General features: G+C 42.1%; 1 protein-coding gene across 3 annotated transcripts in view; it reads left to right on the top strand.

The window, feature by feature from the left end:
- The window catches only part of mettl8 (methyltransferase 8, methylcytidine), a 21,729-nt gene extending 1,379 nt beyond the window's left edge, over window positions 1-20,350 (top strand). The window contains exons 3-10 of one of the 3 annotated variants that reach the window (XM_067443202.1): window positions 7,240-7,331; window positions 7,431-7,678; window positions 9,975-10,024; window positions 11,446-11,506; window positions 14,651-14,790; window positions 16,102-16,208; window positions 19,466-19,531; window positions 19,621-20,350. In XM_067443202.1, coding sequence (XP_067299303.1) covers window positions 7,240-7,331; window positions 7,431-7,678; window positions 9,975-10,024; window positions 11,446-11,506; window positions 14,651-14,790; window positions 16,102-16,208; window positions 19,466-19,531; window positions 19,621-19,778 — 922 coding nt within the window. In that variant the 3' untranslated portion in view covers window positions 19,779-20,350. Of the gene's footprint in view, window positions 1-327; window positions 2,272-7,239; window positions 7,332-7,430; window positions 7,679-9,974; window positions 10,025-11,445; window positions 11,507-14,650; window positions 14,791-16,101; window positions 16,209-19,465; window positions 19,532-19,620 lie in introns of those variants that run through there. The other 2 variants (XM_067443201.1, XM_067443200.1) reach the window with 2 other exon arrangements.
- Window positions 20,351-21,020: the final 670 nt, after the last annotated feature.

A 21,020-nucleotide genomic window follows, 5' to 3' on the forward strand; every position in this document is an offset into this window, starting at 1 on the left:
TTATCAATTTAACACATCCTGTGTGAAAAAGTATAATTTCTTTTCTTCTTCTTCTTTAAAAAAAAAAAAAGAATGAAAAAAATGACTGACCCCAAACTTTTGAATGATAATATATTGTTACAAAAGATTTCTATTTTAAATAAATGCTTTTCTTTTATTCACAAAAGAGTCCCATGAAAAATGTATCACAAACGTAAAATATATACACACAGTATACATATATATATATATATATATATATATATATATATATATATATATATATATATATATATATATATATATATATATATATATATATATATATATATATATAATTGTGACAAGTCTCCCGAGCTCTCATCAGCGTCGCCCTGGCAATTGATGGAAAACACCTGCACACGATCAGCACGGGCCGGATCGTCACAGCTGCAGGCCATCAGGCCCGGGCTTAAAAGCCTTGACTCTGGGACACCAGTTTGAGCACGATCTCCATGCAGCACTACGCTAACCTGTCTCTCTCTCTCTCACCCAGACTGCAGCCTGTGACGCTCCGGCCACCTCGCCGCACCCACGTCACCGCTAGCACCAGGGCACCCGGAAGAAGGACATTCACAGCGCACCTGCACCTTAACACATCACGTTTGTCAAAATTCATACAAATAAATCCACCCTCTGGGGGCTTTGCACCAATTCCATTGTTGCGTGATCCTTCACCCTGCCACACTGGTGGAGAATGCGGGCAAGAGCGTGAAGGATCACCAACCACCCCCTCAACACTGACATTGTTTTTTTTCTCACCCACGCAGTCAACCGGATCGGAGAAAAAGCCGGCGCTCCTCCCCTATCATGGAAGACCTGCTAAAATGCCTTACCGAAGTGAGTCTGCGACAGCAGCAAATCACCGAACATCTGGCGGCCCGCCAGCAAAAAGTTGAAGAGGAAGTCGCCGCTCTCCGCCTTTCCCCTGCCCAGCACGTTCCGCTGCCTGATCCGCGCGTCCGCGCCACCCAGATACTACCAAAGTTAACCGGCCATGACGACATCGAGCTGTTCCTGCAGCTATTTGAGACCACGGTGGTTCGGGAGAACTGGGACCGGAGCGAATGGGCGCGGCTGCTGGGACCCCTGCTGACCGGTGAGGCACAACAAGCCTACTTTTCATTGCCCACTGAAAGGGCTGACAATTATGATGCATTAAAGAGAGAAATCCTCGGACGCCTCGGGCTGTCGTCCATTTCAGCAGCCCAATTGTTTCACGACTGGGAGTACAAGCCTCGTCGCCCAGCCCGCGCCCAGGCCGCTGAACTCTCCAGACTGTCCCGACACTGGCTGCTCGAAGGAACAACCACCGCGAGTCAGGTAGCGGAGCGTGTCACGATCGACCGTCTGCTCCGAGCTCTCCCACCGCCCACGAGGAGGGCGGTGGGAATGACGAATCCAACCTCCATCAGCGAGCTCGTCGAAGCCATCGAGTTGGCGGAGGCGGCGATGCACCGCGACCCTGGGGAGCGAGCGCCGTCTTTCCCCCGGAGGGTGGTCCAGGAGCGACGCGCGCCGGAAGGTACCCAGCGCGCAGTACACAGGCCTGCGGCTCCCGGCCCAATCGACGAGCCGATGCCCACGGAGGAACCGGTCCCACCGGTACGTGCATGGTTGGCTGGCTGTGTCGTCCATCAGGAGCCGCCCCGCGGAGCCCCGCGATCGGAGTTGAAACTCAATGGGCGGCCAGTGCTGGCCCTTCTCGACTCGGGGAGCTCGGTCAGTCTCGTCCAGGCCGCCATCCTACCGCCCCAGAAGAACTCCAAAACCCAACTTCCGATCACCTGTGTACACGGCGACACTCGTCATGTCCCGGCCCGCCGAGTGACGATCTCCGCTGGCCCGGGCACCTGGCCGTTGGAAGTGGGAATTGTGAAGGACCTTCCCGTGGCCGTACTCCTGGGACGGGACTGGCCGGGCTTTGAAGAACTGCTTCAGACCTCCGTCCAGCCAGCCAGCCAGGCCGGGAGCCGCCCCCGAGAGCGGCGCGGTCGGAGAAGGAGGACGACCCAGGCCGCTCTGTTGGCATCGGACAGCGGGAGAGATGGTGAGTCCCCCTCCCAAACTCCTAATGTCTTTCTTGATGTGTTCCAACAGGTCCAGTGAGGGGGCTCCTTCGCGAAGGCCCAGCTGGAAGATGACCGCCTGAAGAACTGCTGGACTCAGGTCCGGGCAGTCGACGGCCAGGACCATCATCCAGCGCCCCATCCTCTCCCGCATTTCATCGTTCGGAACGGCCTGTTGTACTGTGTCGCCCAGCGAAGGGGGGAGGTCAAAGAGCTCCTCGTGGTGCCAAGGACCAAGACAGAAATGGTCATGGAACTCGCCCACGGCCATCCAATGGCCGGTCACCTGGGAGTCGCCAACACCATCCAGCGGATCCGGGACCGGTTCCACTGGCCAGGCTTGGATGGGGAAGTGAAGCGTTTCTGTCAGGCCTGTCCAACCTGCCAACGGACCGCACCACGAGCGCCTCCCCCCAGCCCGCTCATTCCGCTTCCCATCATCGGGGTACCTTTCGAGCGAATCGGAATGGACCTGGTGGGGCCGTTGCCTAAGTCTGCCCGGGGACACGAGCACATCCTGGTGATCGTCGATTACGCCACCCGGTATCCAGAGGCAGTTCCCCTGAGGAAGGCCACGGCCAAAAACATCGCCCAAGAGCTCTTCCTCCTCTGCACCCGAGTCGGCATCCCAGCGGAGATACTGACGGACCAAGGGACCCCCTTCATGTCCCGGCTGATGGCGGACCTCTGCCGGCTGCTGCAGGTAAAACAACTCCGCACCACGGTCTACCACCCGCAGACGGACGGCCTCGTCGAACGGTTCAATCAGACCTTGAAGCAGATGCTCCCGCGTGTGGCAGCGGAAGACAAGAGAGACTGGGACCTGATGCTTCCATACGTCCTGTTTGGCATCAGGGAAGTGCCTCAAGCATCCACGGGATTCACCCCATTCGAGTTGCTCTTTGGCCGTCAGCCGAGGGGTCTTCTGGACGTGGCCCGTGAGGCCTGGGAACAGCAGCAGCCGGTACCTCTCCGCTCCGCCATCGAACATGTGAGAGAGATGCGTGAGCGGATCGAGAAGGTCATGCCATTAGTCCGGGAACACCTCACCAAGGCGCAGCAGTCCCAACAACAACGGTACGACCGGGCGGCCCAGCCACGAGAGTTTCAACCAGGGGATCGAGTCCTGGTGCTGGCCCCCACCTCCACGTGCAAGTTCCTCGCGACCTGGCAAGGTCCGTACACCGTCGTGGAACGAGTGGGGCCCGTCAACTATCGGCTGCGCCAGCCGGGTCGCCGGCGAGAAGAGCAGCTATATCACGTTAACCTGCTGAAGAGGTGGGTGGGGACCCGAGAACAGCTCGCCCCGTTGGCTTCCGTCGATCCCCTGGTTGTAGACGTCGGGGACCACCTGGCGGCCGCCCAGAAGACGGAGTTGAACCATCTGGTCCGTCAGTTCTCTGATGTGTTCTCCACCCGTCCCGGGCAGACCAACGTCATCCAGCACGACATCCGAACGCCACCAGGGGTCATCGTGAGGCAGCGGCCCTATCGGGTCCCAGAGGCTCGGAGACAGGCCATCGAGGATGAAATTTGTGAGATGCTCAAGTTAGGGGTAATCGAACCATCCCGCAGCGCCTGGTCCAGCCCAATCGTCATGGTACCGAAGCCGGATGGCACCCTCCGGTTCTGTAACGACTTCCGCCGGCTCAACGAGGTCTCGGAGTTCGATGGCTACCCGATGCCCCGTGTCGACGAGCTACTGGAACGTCTGGGGAGGGCCCGGTACATCACGACACTCGACCTCACCAAAGGATACTGGCAAGTCCCCCTCACGAACTCCGCTAAGGAGAAAACGGCGTTCTCTACTCCAAGTGGGCACTGGCAATACCGGACCCTCCCCTTCGGCCTCCACGGGGCACCGGCGACGTTCCAGAGGATGATGGACATCCTCCTGCGTCCTCACCAAGCCTACGCCGCCGCCTACCTCGACGACGTGGTCATCCACTCCGAGACCTGGCAGGACCACCTGGAGCGGCTCCGGAGGGTGCTCCTGGAACTCCGGCGGGCTGGGCTGACCGCCAACCCCCGGAAATGTCATCTGGCCCTCGCCGAGGCTCAGTACCTGGGTTTCCGGGTGGGTAGGGGTCTGATCCAGCCGCAACAGAAAAAGGTCGACGCCATCCTGACAGCGCCCCGCCCGGAGACCAAGACCCAGGTACGCGCCTTTTTGGGGTTGGCGGGCTACTATCGCTGTTTTATCCCTAACTTCTCCTCCTTAGCATCTCCCCTGACAGACCTGACCAGGAAGGGGCAGCCGGAGAAGGTGAAGTGGGATGACGCGCTGGATAAGACCTTCCGGGCCATCAAGACCTCGCTGACCACGGAACCGGTCTTGAGGGCGCCCGACTTCAACTGCCCCTTCCTGCTGCAGATGGACGCCTCCGACACGGGCCTCGGCGCGGTCCTCTCCCAAGTCCAGGAGGGTGAGGAGCACCCCGTCACCTACATCAGCCGTAAGCTGACCCCAGCCGAAACCAGGTATGCAGCGGTGGAGAAGGAAGCCCTGGCCATTAAGTGGGCGATCCTGGAACTCCGCTACTACCTGCTGGGACGCCGCTTCACTCTGATGACGAATCACGCCCCGCTTCAGTGGATGGCCCGCGCTAAGGACACCAACGCCAGAGTGACGCGGTGGTTCCTAGCGCTCCAGGACTTCCACTTCACAGTGGAACATCGGGCCGGGACGGCCAACTCCAACGCCGACGGACTCTCCAGGCTGTGGTCAGCTTACGCAGGTCTGTCAGGGCGCACTCCCCGCCCACCCCTATGTTCCCCAATATATGCCACTAACTGTCATTACAGGACCAGCGCAACGCTTAGGGGGGGGGAGTGTGACAAGTCTCCCGAGCTCTCATCAGCGTCGCCCTGGCAATTGATGGAAAACATCTGCACATGATCAGCACGGGCCGGATCGTCACAGCTGCAGGCCATCAGGCCCGGGCTTAAAAGCCTTGACTCTGGGACACCAGTTTGAGCACGATCTCCATGCAGCACTACGCTAACCTGTCTCTCTCTCTCTCACCCAGACTGCAGCCTGTGACGCTCCGGCCACCTCGCCGCACCCACGTCACCGCTAGCACCAGGGCACCCGGAAGAAGGACATTCACAGCGCACCTGCACCTTAACACATCACGTTTGTCAAAATTCATACAAATAAATCCACCCTCTGGGGGCTTTGCACCAATTCCATTGTTGCGTGATCCTTCACCCTGCCACAATATATATATATATATATATATATATATATATATATATATATATATATATATATATATATATATATATATATATAGAGGAACTTCTAAAAAAAATTGCATATTGTGATAAAGTTCATTATTTTCCATAATGTAATGATAAAAATTAAACTTTCATATATTTTAGATTCATTGCACACCACCTGAAATATTTCAGGTCTTTTATTGTTTTAATACTGATGATTTTGGCATACTGCTCATGAAAACCCACAATTCCTATCTCAAAAAATTAGCATATCATGAAAAGGTTCTCTAAACGAGCTATTAACCTTATCATCTGAATCAACTAATTAACTCTAAACACCTGCAAAAGATTCCTGAGGCTTTTAAAACTCCCAGCCTGGTTCATTACTCAAAACCGCAATCATGGGTAAGACTGCCGACCTGACTGCTGTCCAGAAGGCCATCATTGACACCCTCAAGCGAGAGGGTAAGACACAGAAAGAAATTTCTGAACGAATAGGCTGTTCCCAGAGTGCTGTATCAAGACACCTCAGTGGGAAGTCTGTGGGAAGGAAAAAGTGTGGCAAAAAATGCTATATAATAATTCATTACATTTTATATATATATATATATATATATATATGCAGCACAACTGTTTCCAACATTGATAAATCAGCTTATTAGAATTATTTATGAAGGATCATGTGAAACTTTTAGCTTTTTTTCTATATGTAATTTTTTTTATGTACATGCTAGATTTATGATGTTCATTTAGAATATATTTACTCTAAAAATAAAAAAATGTTTGGAGCACACTAGCTTCTAGATTACAGTAAGGTTAACATATTCATTTTAAAAGCCAAAAAACTTCCATTTTGATTTTATGGAGAGTTTAAATGACAACTCATGTGTCACTCTCATGAGATCACAGCAATAGCAAACCACAACCATCCAGTCAATTCTACATAAACTAACTCAAGCCCTGCATTACATTTTTTTCTTTTGTTTGAGAAGCTGTTTCACTCAGATATGTCAAAATAGGGAAGAAAAGACTAATCACAACTTCTGTTTCATGCCAACTTTGAAGTGTTAATAGATTTATGACCTCATATTTATTTAGAAACTGCATGGAATATATTTACTCTGAAAATACACTTTTCACACCCCTGGACTATTTAAGTGGACAGCAAAAAAAGTGCATTGCAGAATCTAGAATGCACATAATTCTTTATACATTCATATAAATTAATTTTACTGTAAAATCAGCTTTATAGATATGTAAATAAATAAATAAATAAAGATAAAAAAGAAGCAGATCCCCAGTGAGCAGGCCAGTGCTAACACTGGCACATAAATAAACCTGAAAATGATCAACTTCTCAGGATGTGCGGTTAGATGAGGAAGTAACATTGAGAAGAACCAGCGTGGCTGGAGAAACCCTCCTCCTTGGGTTGCATCAAAAAATAACACAAATTAAGAACTTAATTTGATCATTCAAACAATCATGTATTGATTATTGATTATAACACTAATTGTACAGATTGACTTATTTGTGGCTAAGTTAAAAGATGCTTAATATTCAGTAGTAATATTATTGATTTGACTGCCCTAACACTTCCGGATGAGAATAAAGCTTGAACTGAATTTAGTTTAATAACAATGCTATCGTCTTCTGTAGAGCTGTTTATAACTGAATGGAGCTTATTGACGAACTTTACAGTTATTGAACTGAACTTGAGCTGAATAATGGCACGCTTGAAACTATCTGTACTGTATAAAAGCATTATATAAATAAAGGCGACTAAAATAATACTAAAGTAGTCCATAAAATATTCTATTGTTTGCATTTATGGCCCAGCAGATGCTTAATGCTAAATGAAATTGTAATCATATTTGCAAGCACTGAAACAGAAGTGTTGGATCAGTTAGGAGAACCGTGTGCTGTGCCTCAGGGATCATGTGCATTGGACTGAAGAGGAGAGAGAGAACGCTCGGCAGAAAGCAGAGGAGAACTCGAAGGAGAAGATTCCTGTAGAAGAGCAACGTAAGTCTTCAAAACATTCAGAGGATATATCTTAAAGCATGCCACCCATTAGTGGTTGTTTTTCTAGTTTTGATTCCTTGTTGCTTTCTCTCCCATCAGCAAAATATGACAGAGAAGCTCATAAATATTGGGACCGATTTTATGAGACGCACCAGAGCAAGTTCTTCAGAAACCGGAATTGGCTCTTCACTGAATTCCCGGAGCTTCTCCCTCCAGACTCTGCAGGGATGGATATCCCGGAGCCGGACTCGTGCTCAGAGTCTGGGAAGCAGCCCTGCGGTTCCAGCACATTAACCAGTGATACGGACACATTCCCTGGACAACATGCTGCTTTTAGGATACTAGAGGTGTTACTGGCCTCCATTCAGTCTTGCAAAAACAATTTCTTTATTGCTAAATAATCGTTTCATTTAGGATTGGCTTCTTAAAGCCTGTTCACACCAAGAGCAATAATGATAAAGTTATAGTTCCGTTTAGCCCCTGAAAAATCAGAGTTGTTACTCATACATGTTTTTAGGCTCCACTAGTTGTGAATCTTTTTTTGTTTTAACACACTCTGTAAACCTGAACACTTTGGCAAAATGCAAAAAAAAAGTAGGTAATCAGTAACATAAAATATTTTAAGTCAAGAAATTCAAAGTTGAATGCAGAACTTGCAGAGTTTTATTCTATACATTTTAATAGCTCTTAACTTGAAATGTTTGCGTAAGCTAAATCATACTTAAAATTATCACGTAAGCTCAACTTAAAGGTGCAGTGTGTAATATTTACAAGGATCTATTGACAGAAATGCAATATAATATACATAACTATGTTTTCAGTGGTGTATAAAGAGATTACACAATGAACCGTTATGTTTTTATTACCTTAAAATAAGGCATTTCTGTCACCATACACCGCTGCTCCCCTTACAGTGAAGCTGCCATTTTGTGCCGCCATGTTTCTACAGTAGCCCTAAACGGACAAACTTCTCTACAGAGCGCTAGCTACTCTCTGCTCTCTTTAACGATGACATCATTGTCCTCCGTCGACCACCGTAGCTTCTCTTTGTGCTTCGAAAGAAAGGGGTGAGTGGTTGCAACGCGCAACCTCACCGCTAGATGCCGCTAACTTTTACACAGTGCACCTTTAAATAATTTTAGTAGTGGAAAATTGGCTAGCTTTAACAAGCTAAATCAGTAAATACTAACTTGCTAATTGGTAACACAAAATGCTTTGATTGCATTAGCATAGCAATTGCTGAAAGACTGGCAATATGGACCGGTTATGATCTGTTCTCAAACTAAGCTCATGCTCAACTCGTCACCATGATGGAAACCCTCCAAAAATGGCACACAACAGAAACTCTTCTAAATTAGTATAGATGAACATTACATACTACTAAATTTCCCACTTAGCATTAATCTTGCACAAAAAATTTTGCCTGACAAGCCAGACCCACATCAAGATGTTTTGTCTGGAAACTCACCATTGACAGCTCAATCAGAGGGGCGGGATAAATGGTTGTCTTCCAAACTCCCTCTGCGTGGCGTGCACGCAATTGGATAGCGCTACGACCAACCAGAGCTAGTTGAAAGATTAAACTTTAGCCGTATCCTGTTAAACACATCTTCCCTTCTTAAAAATGGCTTCAGTGCCGTTCTTTGTTCTTTTCTCAGAGAAAAGCTTAACTCCAAGTCTTCCGGAGTCGCGGTCAAAGCTGATTCGAAAGACCGCCGTTCACCAGCTTCTGTGTTTATTAGAAGCACGCAAACGCAACCCGGCCGTCGTTATGTTAAGCCCCACCCACCTACTCCAAACACAATGTGATTGGCCCGGCAAGAGTTTGGCGTTTACAGCTCAGAAGGGTATTGAGAGTTGCTAGACGACACTCACAGGCAGATTAGATTTGCTGCCGCTAGGGTGAGTATAGATTTCTAGGCTACAAAAAAATAAGATTAAGAGTACATTTTAGTAATTACTCTTTCTTTTGAGTAGCATGGCAAAGCATGCTGGGGAATGGAGATCTCAGCCCAGTTTGAGGGTAAGTTAGTCTAAACAAGTTCATAAAACTCAAAACAAACAAACAATTCAGATTACTTAAAATGTGTCAGTTTTGTGAACTCAAACGAGTAAGAAAGTTCAAAATACTCAAAAAAAAGTTCATTTGATTGAACTAATTTGTTTAATTTAAGTTTGCTCTACTCAAACCAATGATTTATTTTGAGCATTAGGGTTTAGTGCAGTTATGTGTAGTGCTAGCATTACTGTATCTTATGGTCAGTTTAATTGAATGCAGTGCTTTATCTCTGTTATTCTGAACGTTTTGCATAGCCCTAAAGCAGAATGTTTGTGGGTGCGGGATTAACAGTCCCACGCAGGCAGGGCACAGAGAAACAGTATTGTTGGAATCACTTTCAGGACAATTTTTTTGTCCATCTGATGAATGACAACAACATTGACAGCCAATTGGGATCCATCCTGTTTTAAAGCGCTTGAGCATTTAAAGTGACAGATGACAAAACTGCAGCGTGCACTTAAACCGAATGCTGTCGTTTGCTGGTGTGGACATTAATCATTATAGTTATCGCTGTTGGTGTGAACGGGCCTTCAGGCTGTAGTGTAGCTTGTTTTGCAGTGATTTTGACTTTTGTGTTTATGCAGGTGGGCTGTGGTGCAGGTAACAGTGTGTTTCCCATCATCAGCACCATCAGGTAAGAGCATCAGCTTTACTGGTTCTCATTTTTATCACTGGGAGAAATTATGTAAGTTTGTCTTTCAATTTTTCTTGCAAAGGACAAAAAGCACCATGAAATACACTCACATTTAAAAGTTTTGGGGTCAGTAAAATGTTTTTGAAAGAAGTATTTTATGTTCACCAAGCCTACATTTATTTGAAAAAAAATATAGTAAAAACGACAATATTGTCAAATATTAGTGTAATTTAAAATAAATATTTTCTATTTATTTATTCCTGTAATGCAAATCTGAATTTTCAGCATCATTACTCCAGTTTTCAGTGTCACATGATTCTTCAGAAATCAGTTATATGCTGATTTGACACATTTATTTTTTTATTACAGTTGTGCTGTTTAATGATTTTTGGTGGAAACCGTGATACATTTGTTCTTGATTATTCACTGAATAGAAACTTCCAAAGAACAACATTATTTGAAATAGAAATCTTTTGTAACATTATACATATTTTTCACTTTTGGTAAAGTTAATACATTATTTTAATAAAATCTCACTGACCCAAACATGCCATACATCTCGAGTATTATAAGTTGTCTTGAGTAGTATAAGTTGTTTTTCACATTCTTGTGAAAATGTAATTATTAACTATTTAAAACTCAAATCCATATTGTTTTTGGCAAGTATCTATGTAATAAGCTGCATAATGTACAGTCAGGAAAGTTCAGGTCATTATCAAAATTTCCAAATGAATTCCTAACTGGGTGACCAGGACACAAATCGGAGACTGACTGCATTATCACATACATATTAAATTAGCAGATGAGGGGCCCTATAAAAAGCCCGGCACAATGCGACGCAAGTGTTTTTTTGGTAGTTTCAGCCTGACGCAGTTATCATTTTCATGTCCAGTCAAAGTCATAGCGCAATATTTGTTTGTGTTATTTAAAGGGCACCTTAGTAATTTGGGTCTATAGGCGGGTGCACAATGAGCATACACTGCTTATTACGCACACAAAGGGATGCGCAACAGTAAACAAACATTGTTAAATATTAAAAATAAAGATTCCTCTCTGGAGAAGTGTTCAGTCTTTCCGTTCACAAATTCCTCCATATAAATAGCGACTCCGCCATGGTGCGAGTGCAACTGGCTTTTAAAGGGAATGGGAGATGAGACTCTGATTGGTTTATTGCACGTGACGAGTACATCAGGTGTTATGGAAAGTGTTCCCGGTTCCGGCTGACATAGTTAATGCAAGCTTAACAATCATTTAAGTGATCTGAATAATAGAAGTTGATAGTTTTATGTGTATGCATGTGCTTCAGAGCACGCGGTCAGATCATTAAAATAAGGCCAAAAGAGATGAAAATCAAAAAGTTGAAATAGAAACACTTATTGGAAGTAGCAAGTAAAAGCAAAGGCATATTTGTGTATTTTTAGGGGCAGTAAGGCGTTCCTGTACTGCTGTGACTTCTCATCTCGAGCTGTTGAGCTCATCCAGGTAAATCACAGTCGCACGTCTTTGTTTCTCAGCACATAATTATAGCTGCCACCTTTCCATCAAAAAGAGCCCACACACGTCCCAGATATACATTAGTGAAAGCTTCTGAGAGTGGATAAAGATGGGGAGGGCAACTTATCCCGTCCTCCATCCCTGTATAAATGATGGCTGATCAGTCGTGTGGGAGTTTGGCTCTGTCTCCTGGTGCTTGATGCTTTTTGGTATGCAGAGACCTTCATCGAACGCCAGCAGCAGAACATATTGAATGGCGGGGGAAGTCACATCCACAGAATGCAGCGGCAGTGCTGAATATGTGCTTTGATTTTTATTGTAAAATAAACACTAATATATTTACATTTCGTGAAGAAAATGTGAGTTTTCCTGTGCAGAAGTCACAGCCGTGTTGCTTGGGTGTTGGTCCAAGTCAAAAGAGCCCATCCAGAGCATCTATGCTATTATGAACCCTGAATATGGCTTGATAATAATCATAAATGGTTCTTGGGCAGCAGATCATCATTTCAAAATGATTTCTGAAGGATCTTGTGCACACTGATCACCAGCCAGCAGCCAAATCACCCTGTAGCCCAAGACTGGTTTCCCACTGAAACTAAGCAGGGCTGAGCCTGGCCAGTACCTGGATGGGAGACCAACTAGGAAAACTAGGTTGCTGCTGGTAGAGATGTTAGTGAGGCCAGTTAGTGAGGCTCACCCTGTGGTCTGTGTGGGTCCTAACACCCCAGTATAGTGATGGGGACACGATACTGTCAAAAGAGCACCGTCCTTCGGATGAGACGTTAAACTGAGGTCCTGACTCTCTGTGGTCGTTAAAAATCCCAGGATGTCCTTCGGAAAAAGAGTAGGCCAGATCATGGCCTCCTAATCATCCCTCTCTCCTGATTGGCTTGATCACTCTCCTCTCCACCAATCAGCTGGTGTGTGTAAAATTACATTTTACATTACTTTTTGAATAGAAAGCAGTTATTTTATTTGTTAAACCAAGAGAAATTCATGGAACTAAAAGGGGTGGTTGCATGTGATTTCACCTTTTTAACTTTAGTTAGTGTGTAATGTTGCTGCTTGAGCATAAACAGTCTCTGCAAAGTTACAGCGCTGAAAGTTCAATGCAAACGGAGATATTGTCTTTTAAAGTTATGGCAGTTTATTGCCTACAAAAACGTCCGGTTTGGACTACAGCGAGCTTCTTCCTGGGTTGGTGACATCATAAACCCTCGCTAGTCTCCGCAGATGTGACTTCTGCCCGTAATGGGAAGGGGCGCGGCCTTAACCTGTGCTTGGCACTTCAGCCAATAAAAATACAGGAAACTACATTTGGCCATCTAACCAATCTAAGACCATTGCGTTTTTCAGAGGGATGGGCAGGAAGCAGGAAGCAGACAAGCCGCTCAAAGGACAGTGGAGACAGCGGTGTGGAATAAAGGGAGAATAGAAGAAAAATACGGCGTAAAAAAAAAAAAGAAGTATTAAGAAATGTTATACTGCACCCCAAAAACACAACCAAGCCTAGAAAAAAACACGGAACCACCCCTTAATAAATATATCGAATATGTATATTAAATTAAATAAAAAAAAATATTTACCTAAATATTTTAATGATTACTTTTTAATTTAAAAAACGTATAGTTTGAACATATACAATATATAAAGTACAGTTGTTGAATGGTAGTGCTGCATTTATTTAATGTTTGTTTTCATTTTAAAGGTAGGGTATGCAATTTTCAGAGCGGTTAGCAATACAAACTATCTCTGAAGGCATGAGATTCTGCAAAGCTTATCTGCAGACAGCGTTAAACTACCTCATGTCTCTAAGCACATAACATTGCAATAATAATGAACATAAAACGTAAAGAGCTCTGACCTGTCACCTGACTGCTGCAGATTTATTTCAGTGTTGATGGTGTTGCCAACAGTGTTGAAATGCATAAATGGTTCAGGAGGAACTGTAAAAGGCAGCTGCTGTTTGTTTGTGGCTCTTGGTGACTGACGTCTGTCTAACTCGTAGCATGAAACACTGATGGCGTGTGATGTCATTCGGACAGAATGCAATGATTGAAAAAACAAATGATGGTCCTACACCTTACAAAGACAATTTATATATAAATATATTTAGACCACTTAAAGAGATAAGTTCACCCAAAAATGAAAATTATCCCATAATGTACTCAAGTCACCCTAGATGTATATAACATTCTTCTTTCAGAGTTATATTAACAATATCCTGGCTCTTCAAAGCTTGATAATGGCAGTGAATGGCAGCCCAAAAAGTGCATCCATCCATTATAAACGTACTCTACATGGCTCTGCAGGGTTAATAAAGACATTCAGAAGTTAAACGATTGGGTTTGTGGAAGAAAAATATCCATATTTAAAACATTATAAAGTCAAATATCTAGCTTCTGCCAAACCGCCTTCCATATTCAATTTATGGAAAAAGCGTAACTGGCGCAACGAGGACATTGGACGTAGTGTAAACATTTGAACTGAGAGAGGTGGTACACTTTCTTCATAAGTCGAATATGGAAGGCGGCCTGCCAGAAGCTAAAAATTTTACTTTATAAAGTTATATATATAGACATTTTTCTCACAAAACTCCATCATTTAGCTTCAGAAGGCCTTTATTAACCCTTGGAGTCGTGTGGTGATTGTTTATAATGGACTTTATTGTGTTCTTCAAATTTTGAGCTGTCATTTACTGCCTTTATAAAGCTTAGATTAGCCAGGATAATATAGTTGAATTTGGGGGGTGAACTATCCCTTTAACTTAGTGATTGCTATCAGGATGTGAAGAGACTTTCAACCAGCATAACAAAACATGTTTCTGGAACAAATCACCAACCCTGCTGACTTTAAAACAGTTATTCACAGGCTTCATTTGCCTTCCTTTTGATTCTGGGGTGAAATATTAAATATTTCATTATGGGATTCACCCTAAAAGTAATCTTTTATTCTATTTGGAATGTAATTAAAGCAATTCCCAAAGTGTCAAAAGCTTTCATATTAAAATAAATGAAACCCATAATGTTTGTTAATTGTATTTCTATGATAACATGTCCACCGAGGCAGTCTTTAAAATGCCCCACTAAAACTTCACCAATTTGAGGACTATTGCACGTTTTCCCCTTGCAGGAGCACACAGACTACGACCCTTCCTTGTGTCATGCATTCGTGCGGGACATTTGTGACACAACATCCCCATTTCCCTTCCCCCCCGAAGGTTTGGACATTATCCTGGTGGTCTTTGTGCTCTCTGCCATCCACCCAGCACGGTAATAAAGGGCAAACACACACACACACACACACACACACACACACACACACACACACAAACACACACGTCTAGTTCGCTATCTTTGTGGGGACTCTCCATAGTCATAATGATTTTTATACTGTTCAAAATGTATATCTTCTCCCCTTACACTAACCCTACCCCTAAACCTACCCATCACAACACTTTCTGCAAAAAACATTCTGTATGATTTATAAGCTTGTTTCCTCATGGGGACCTCAATTTAGTCCCCATGAGTCAGTGTGCATTCAGGTTCATACACACTGCATTCAAACAAACACTCTCTCTCTCTCACACACACTCATTATGTTAACACATTTTCCCACCATGCGTTTGACATTAGAGTGTTTATATGCCACAGTGTATCCACAGTGTCCATTACTGCCGTCTCACTTATAGCAGCCATTTCCAGTTTACCTCACTCTTAAATCCTTCAGCCAAATCCACCTATCGCAACATGTTTTTGATATCTTTAAAATATTTAATATACTTTAAATAGCATGAGAAGAAGCATGTTTTTATTTCACCATTGTATCACCTTTATTTTTTAATATTCAGCGTTAATATGCAAACGTAACATTATCCTGTCTAAAGATTTATGTGTGACTTTATTCCATGGATTTATTTCTGTGATGAACCAGTCTTGTAGCTTCAGAAGTTATCTAAGACAGATCTTGAGCAATGTTATGGAAAGTTAAGTGTTTGATATTGTCAGTTTACATATTTTACCACAGCTATGGAGTATGTATGAAGCCCTTGAATAGGAAGCTCACAGAACCATAGACTAGCATCTTTTCTCTTTTGTTTGCATTAGCGAAGTGTTTCCAGCCTCTCTTTGTACTCGGAGATGTTGAACTAATGTTTCCACTTGTTCCTCATCAGATTCACAGATAAATCACAGAGTTTTATACATTCCCTACACAATACTGAGTCTGGAGGCATTTTTTGAGTTATTTATGCAGTGTTATTACAGCTTCAATCCCTCTAGACTGAGCTGAAGTGTCTTCATCAAGGTTACATGGTGATATAGAAACTCAGATCTCTAGCCTCTCAATCAGAACAGTCATTTCGGGGAATGTAACTGAACACAGTGCACATAATTGCCAGGGAATCCCTGTTTTTGCATGAGCGTTTGCATAAAAATCATTTGAAAAAATACACGTTAAATAAAAAATAAAATAAAAACAACTAAACTATTTTTAGCTAGTTGCCAAGGGACCATTTTCCTTTAACTTTCTTAATTAAATGAATCTTCTTAAAGGCCTCTAACCCTTCTGGTTTCCTTCCGCAGAGCTCAAGGTGTGGTGAAGAGTTTGGCTGGACAGCTGAAGAAGGGAGGAATCGTGCTGTTCAGAGACTATGGCAGATATGATCTGTCACAACTAAGATTTAAAAAAGGTGATTGTCTCTCATTAAAAACTTGTTCAGTCTTTTAATTACCTAATATTATATTCATCCTCACCACCCGTACTTATAAAAAAATCCTTCCCTTATGGGTCAAAATGACCCAAAGCCCAAAAATTATACTTTTTTCATTTTATTTTATTCACCTCTAAATGACTAGATTTTAGCAATAATTTAATTTAATTCTAGAATTTTTGGACAAACTTAAAATCTTAAACTCTCCATTACATGCAAAAACAAAAACAGCACAAAAAGTCTCATATTGGGTGTGTCATATTGGACTCTGTCGACCTCTTAAAAAAAAAAGTGCAAATAGCAATAGATGCAATAGCAACTAGTTAATAGGAACTAGATTCTATTTACACTCAGTAAAAATAGCTGTAGATGCTATTTATTAGGTGCAAATTGTGATATATTCTATTACACCATATTCACTCTCAGGAAAAAAGGTACAGTGCTGTCAATGGGGCAGTACCCTAAGGTACAAAAGTGAAAAGGTACATATTTGTACCTTACTCACACCTAAATGGTACATATTAGTACCTTAAAAGCTACATATCAGTACTTTAAAGGACAACTCCGGGGAATTTTTTAATTTATCTTGATCGTTATACCTTTGTGAGTACAGTCTATAGAAGAAAAAAACAACTCGTGGGACAACAAAACGTGGGAACTCAACAGTAGCCGGAAAAAAGGCAAATATTCCAGTTGGGAAGAGCGTTGTGTGTGTAAAGCATGAGAATTTTATTACTGCACATCTTTCCTCAAGCCGGGTGTGCCCAAATGGAAGGACAAATAAAGTTTAGATTACCTCCACAGTGGTTGCACCCGTCTTCGACTACGGAATGGCATGTTTCTTCAACCGGCCCGCTGTGTTGTGTTGTGTCTGTGTTAGTCATTCAAGTGTTCGCTGCACATTTTCGCATTCTGTTGCCACAATTCGGAAAGGCACAAACCTTAACCATTTCTCCTTCACTTGTGAGCCTGATTGGATCATCACTCTATGATGTCCGGTTCATGAACGAATCGTTCTTTTGAACCGTTTTTTTTAGTGAACCGGGCGAACCAGTTCACCAAATCGTTATTAAACGGTTTGCGTCTCAAATCAGCGCTGATCACACAAGTTACTTTAGTTGCTCACTTTCTGACATGAGTGACAGTACCTCTGAATAGTATATGTTGTAACTCCATCAGTTCACTGAACTGAGACATGTTTTGCTGAGAGAACCGATGAACTCACGAGCCGCTGATACTGAGCACGCGCGCCGATGAGCAGAGCCTCTCCATACACACGACGCTCTTCCCCACTGGACTATCTTTTTTCTGGCTACAACGGAGTTACATCTAGCCGTCTAAAACAGGTGAATTTAAACAATAGCTAAGTGACTAAACACATCTCGTTGTCGTGTGAGGGACCTGTTCTTTCTGGACAGACATTTTAATTGCATTTTGTGTCTGTTAAGAGGCACAAAGACACCCTTTACCCCCAAAAGTAAAGGTAAAGTAAAGTAAAAATGCCCCCAAAGCTGCCGTTTTAGCTGAGGGGGGCTCTGGGCATTAACGGTAATAACTCTGTGTTGCAAACACCAATCCGTTTTATTTTTTTCTTCTATAGACTGTACTCACAAAGATATAACGATCAAGATAAACTTAAAAATTCACCGGAGTTGTCCTTTAAGAGAGCTAATTAGTACCTTAAAGTAACATAGTACGACCTTAAAGGTAGTACCTTTCAGTTTCGTACCTTAGGGTACCACCCCAGTGATAACAATCCTTTTTTTCTGATAGTGAAAAGTAGCAGTTCCTTTCAATATAAATAATAATTACATGCAATTTATACTTTATTTTGACAGATACATACTATTTGCAAAAAAGTATTTTTGTGCATTAAAAAGATGCAATAATAATATAGAGTGTAAATGATTATATTTATTATTTAAATTATTAAATGGATGCTGCCTTAAAGGGAAAATAAAAGCCCTCCCTACACCTACCCCTAACCCTACCCAATAATAAATGTTTTTATTATTATTAAACATTTCGTTAGGCACTTTATTTCCACATTTATAACATTTTCTTAATTTTTATTGGAAGTAAATGCCTATCCGGTGTGATTTGTGATGAGAAAAGAGATAAGAGCAAGCTCTGCAATAGGCGGATTCGAACCCGTGCTGATCGCGTCCAAACAATGATCCATTAGCCACACGCTTTACCAATTGCGCCACTGAATCTTTCAACTATTTTTATTTTTTAAATCTTGTTTGGCACAGCTGGCATTGTTAGGCTAAGCTAGTGCGAATAGCACTTGTCAACAAGGTGTGCTATTTGCACTTGGTGTGAATAGATACTCCGGAAAAGAAAAGAAAAAAAAAAAATATATATATATATATATAAAACATGATATTTCATGATTCTTGCCACACGATGGCCTTATAGCTCTATATGGAGCAAATAAACTGTTCGCCCCTTGTCCTATTTCTTCCTTATATTAATCGCAATTAATCGCATTCAAAATAAAAGTTTGTGTTTACATAATATATGTGTGTGTACTATGTATAATTATTATGTATATATTAAGTATATATTTAATAAATATTTGCTATTTATATGTAAAATCTTTATATATAATATAAATGATATAGATATACAGTGTATATGCAAGCAAATATTTCTTAAATATATTTTAATATACATAATTATACACATTACACACACACACACACACAACATTTATTTTGGATACGATTAATCACGATTTGACAGCCCTTATAAAATAATTTTCGGTAAAGCTTTTCTATTTATACTGAAGGGGGGACAAGTAAAACCTTGAAGAATATTTATTTGAAAATGCTGAATAATAAAAAGGCATGCTAATACAGCTTCAGAAAAAGCTGTTATAATTTCACTATTTTCCTAGTTGTGTGTGTTCTGGATGTGTGTGTGTTTGTACTGGATTGTGCCAGAATTTGTATATTTCATGACAAATTAAAGGGAAAAAAAATCTTCTCTCATTCCATCAATTCCTACTGGGTCAAATTGACCCGTGATCCGTTTATTTAATAACTTTTTTGTCTGTGTATTGTGAATTCCAAGTTCAAGTGTAACAAAAGTACCATTTTGATGAGCACTCAAATTATATTAATTTAATTAATTTCTCTTATCATAGATTTAACAAAAATAACATCAAAACATGTTATTGTGATATGTGATTCTTGAATAGCCGTGCATGACCACTGATCCTCTTTCTACAGGTCAGTGTTTGTCTGAAAACTTCTATACGCGACAGGATGGAACCTGTGTGTATTTCTTCACAAAAGGTATACCGTTTCAGCAGATTCTTTACATATGGTTTTTTGTATTCAATGCAGTTTTTGGCTTGCATAAACACCTCTTGATCTCTCTACAGATGAGGTTCATCATTTGTTTTCTAATGCTGGTTTGGAGGAGATTCAGAATTTGGAAGACAGAAGACTGCAGGTAAACAGAGGAAAGAAGGTGGTAATGCACAGAGTGTGGATGCAAAGCAAATACCGGAAGCCTTATCTGATTCCAGCATCTGTCTAGCAGACTGAGCTCTGCACAAATCGAGTCTTATCAAGATTTTAAAGGACATTACCTTTGTGATAGACCTCAGGTATAGTACATGATGGAGATGATGCTATAAAAACATCAAGAAAGCAATCTTTGTGTTCATTTTAACTTCTGATGGTCAAGTTTCAATAAAAATGAACAGTTGCTCCCTTTGTAATGAATGCATTGTCTTTGGATTATTAATTATTTAAGTCAATTTGCATTACCAGAGTTCTGAAAGTTAACAGCTGCTCTTCTAAACGTCCCCATATAGAGCATGTTACCATCGCATGTAATCAAATAACCACATGTTATATGATTTAAGTGCTAAATTGTGCACTGCTATGCCATTTTAGTATTTTTACAACAAAATATGCAAAATGTTCAATCTAACTGAAGGGCCAATTCTCATCCATCATGATAGTGTCACAAAAGGTTTTATTTTATTTGTTCTTTAAACATGTATTTGCTCAGGCTTTTATAGAATTGTTTAAGATGTATATTTTATATTATTTGTAATGTTTCACATGTTTCTAATGGTTTCCAAAGAAATAAATTTGATTTCAAAGAAATAATAATTATTTGAGATTTATTTCACAAATAGGATTCACAGTCATAATAATTATACAATGTTCATATGCCAAATGTCAGCAGGCCTTTACGTGTATTTCATTATATGATATTGCATGTACTTTGGTTTTACCTTGATACACACTGATCCCCAGCAAATCTGTATGTAATTGGTATATTTATAGCCACATAGCCACTGCCTGACAAAAAGTTTGGATTTATATAGGCAAATGCTTAAAGGCACAATATGAAAGATTTTTTTATTAAAATATCCAAAGACCACTAGAACAGTTATACATTTTGTTGTACTTACATTATCCCAAATGTTTAAATCTAGAGAAATAACCAATTTTAACCGGGACACAGACTGTTTCCGTGCGTCGCAATGACATCATACCTGTGTTACCCTTGATTTCGGGTTTTATTTTGCAGAAACCATGGAAACACCAAAGACGCTTTAATATATGGTGTGTTTTATTAGACAGGTGAGCAACTGTTTAGACACGTTCATCGACAGGAAACTAATCATCATTATAGCTCAACACAGTTAGTCGTATTGTTCAAATCTGGTTTTCTTGATTTATCGCAAGTACTGTTTTACCATGCCTAATATCGATTTATCTCATTGCAGTGTGCAACAAGTGTCTCATATAGCTGCTGAGCGAA

The sequence above is a fragment of the Pseudorasbora parva genome, chromosome 5 (assembly GCF_024679245.1).
Source record: "Pseudorasbora parva isolate DD20220531a chromosome 5, ASM2467924v1, whole genome shotgun sequence".
NCBI lineage: Eukaryota > Metazoa > Chordata > Actinopteri > Cypriniformes > Gobionidae > Pseudorasbora > Pseudorasbora parva.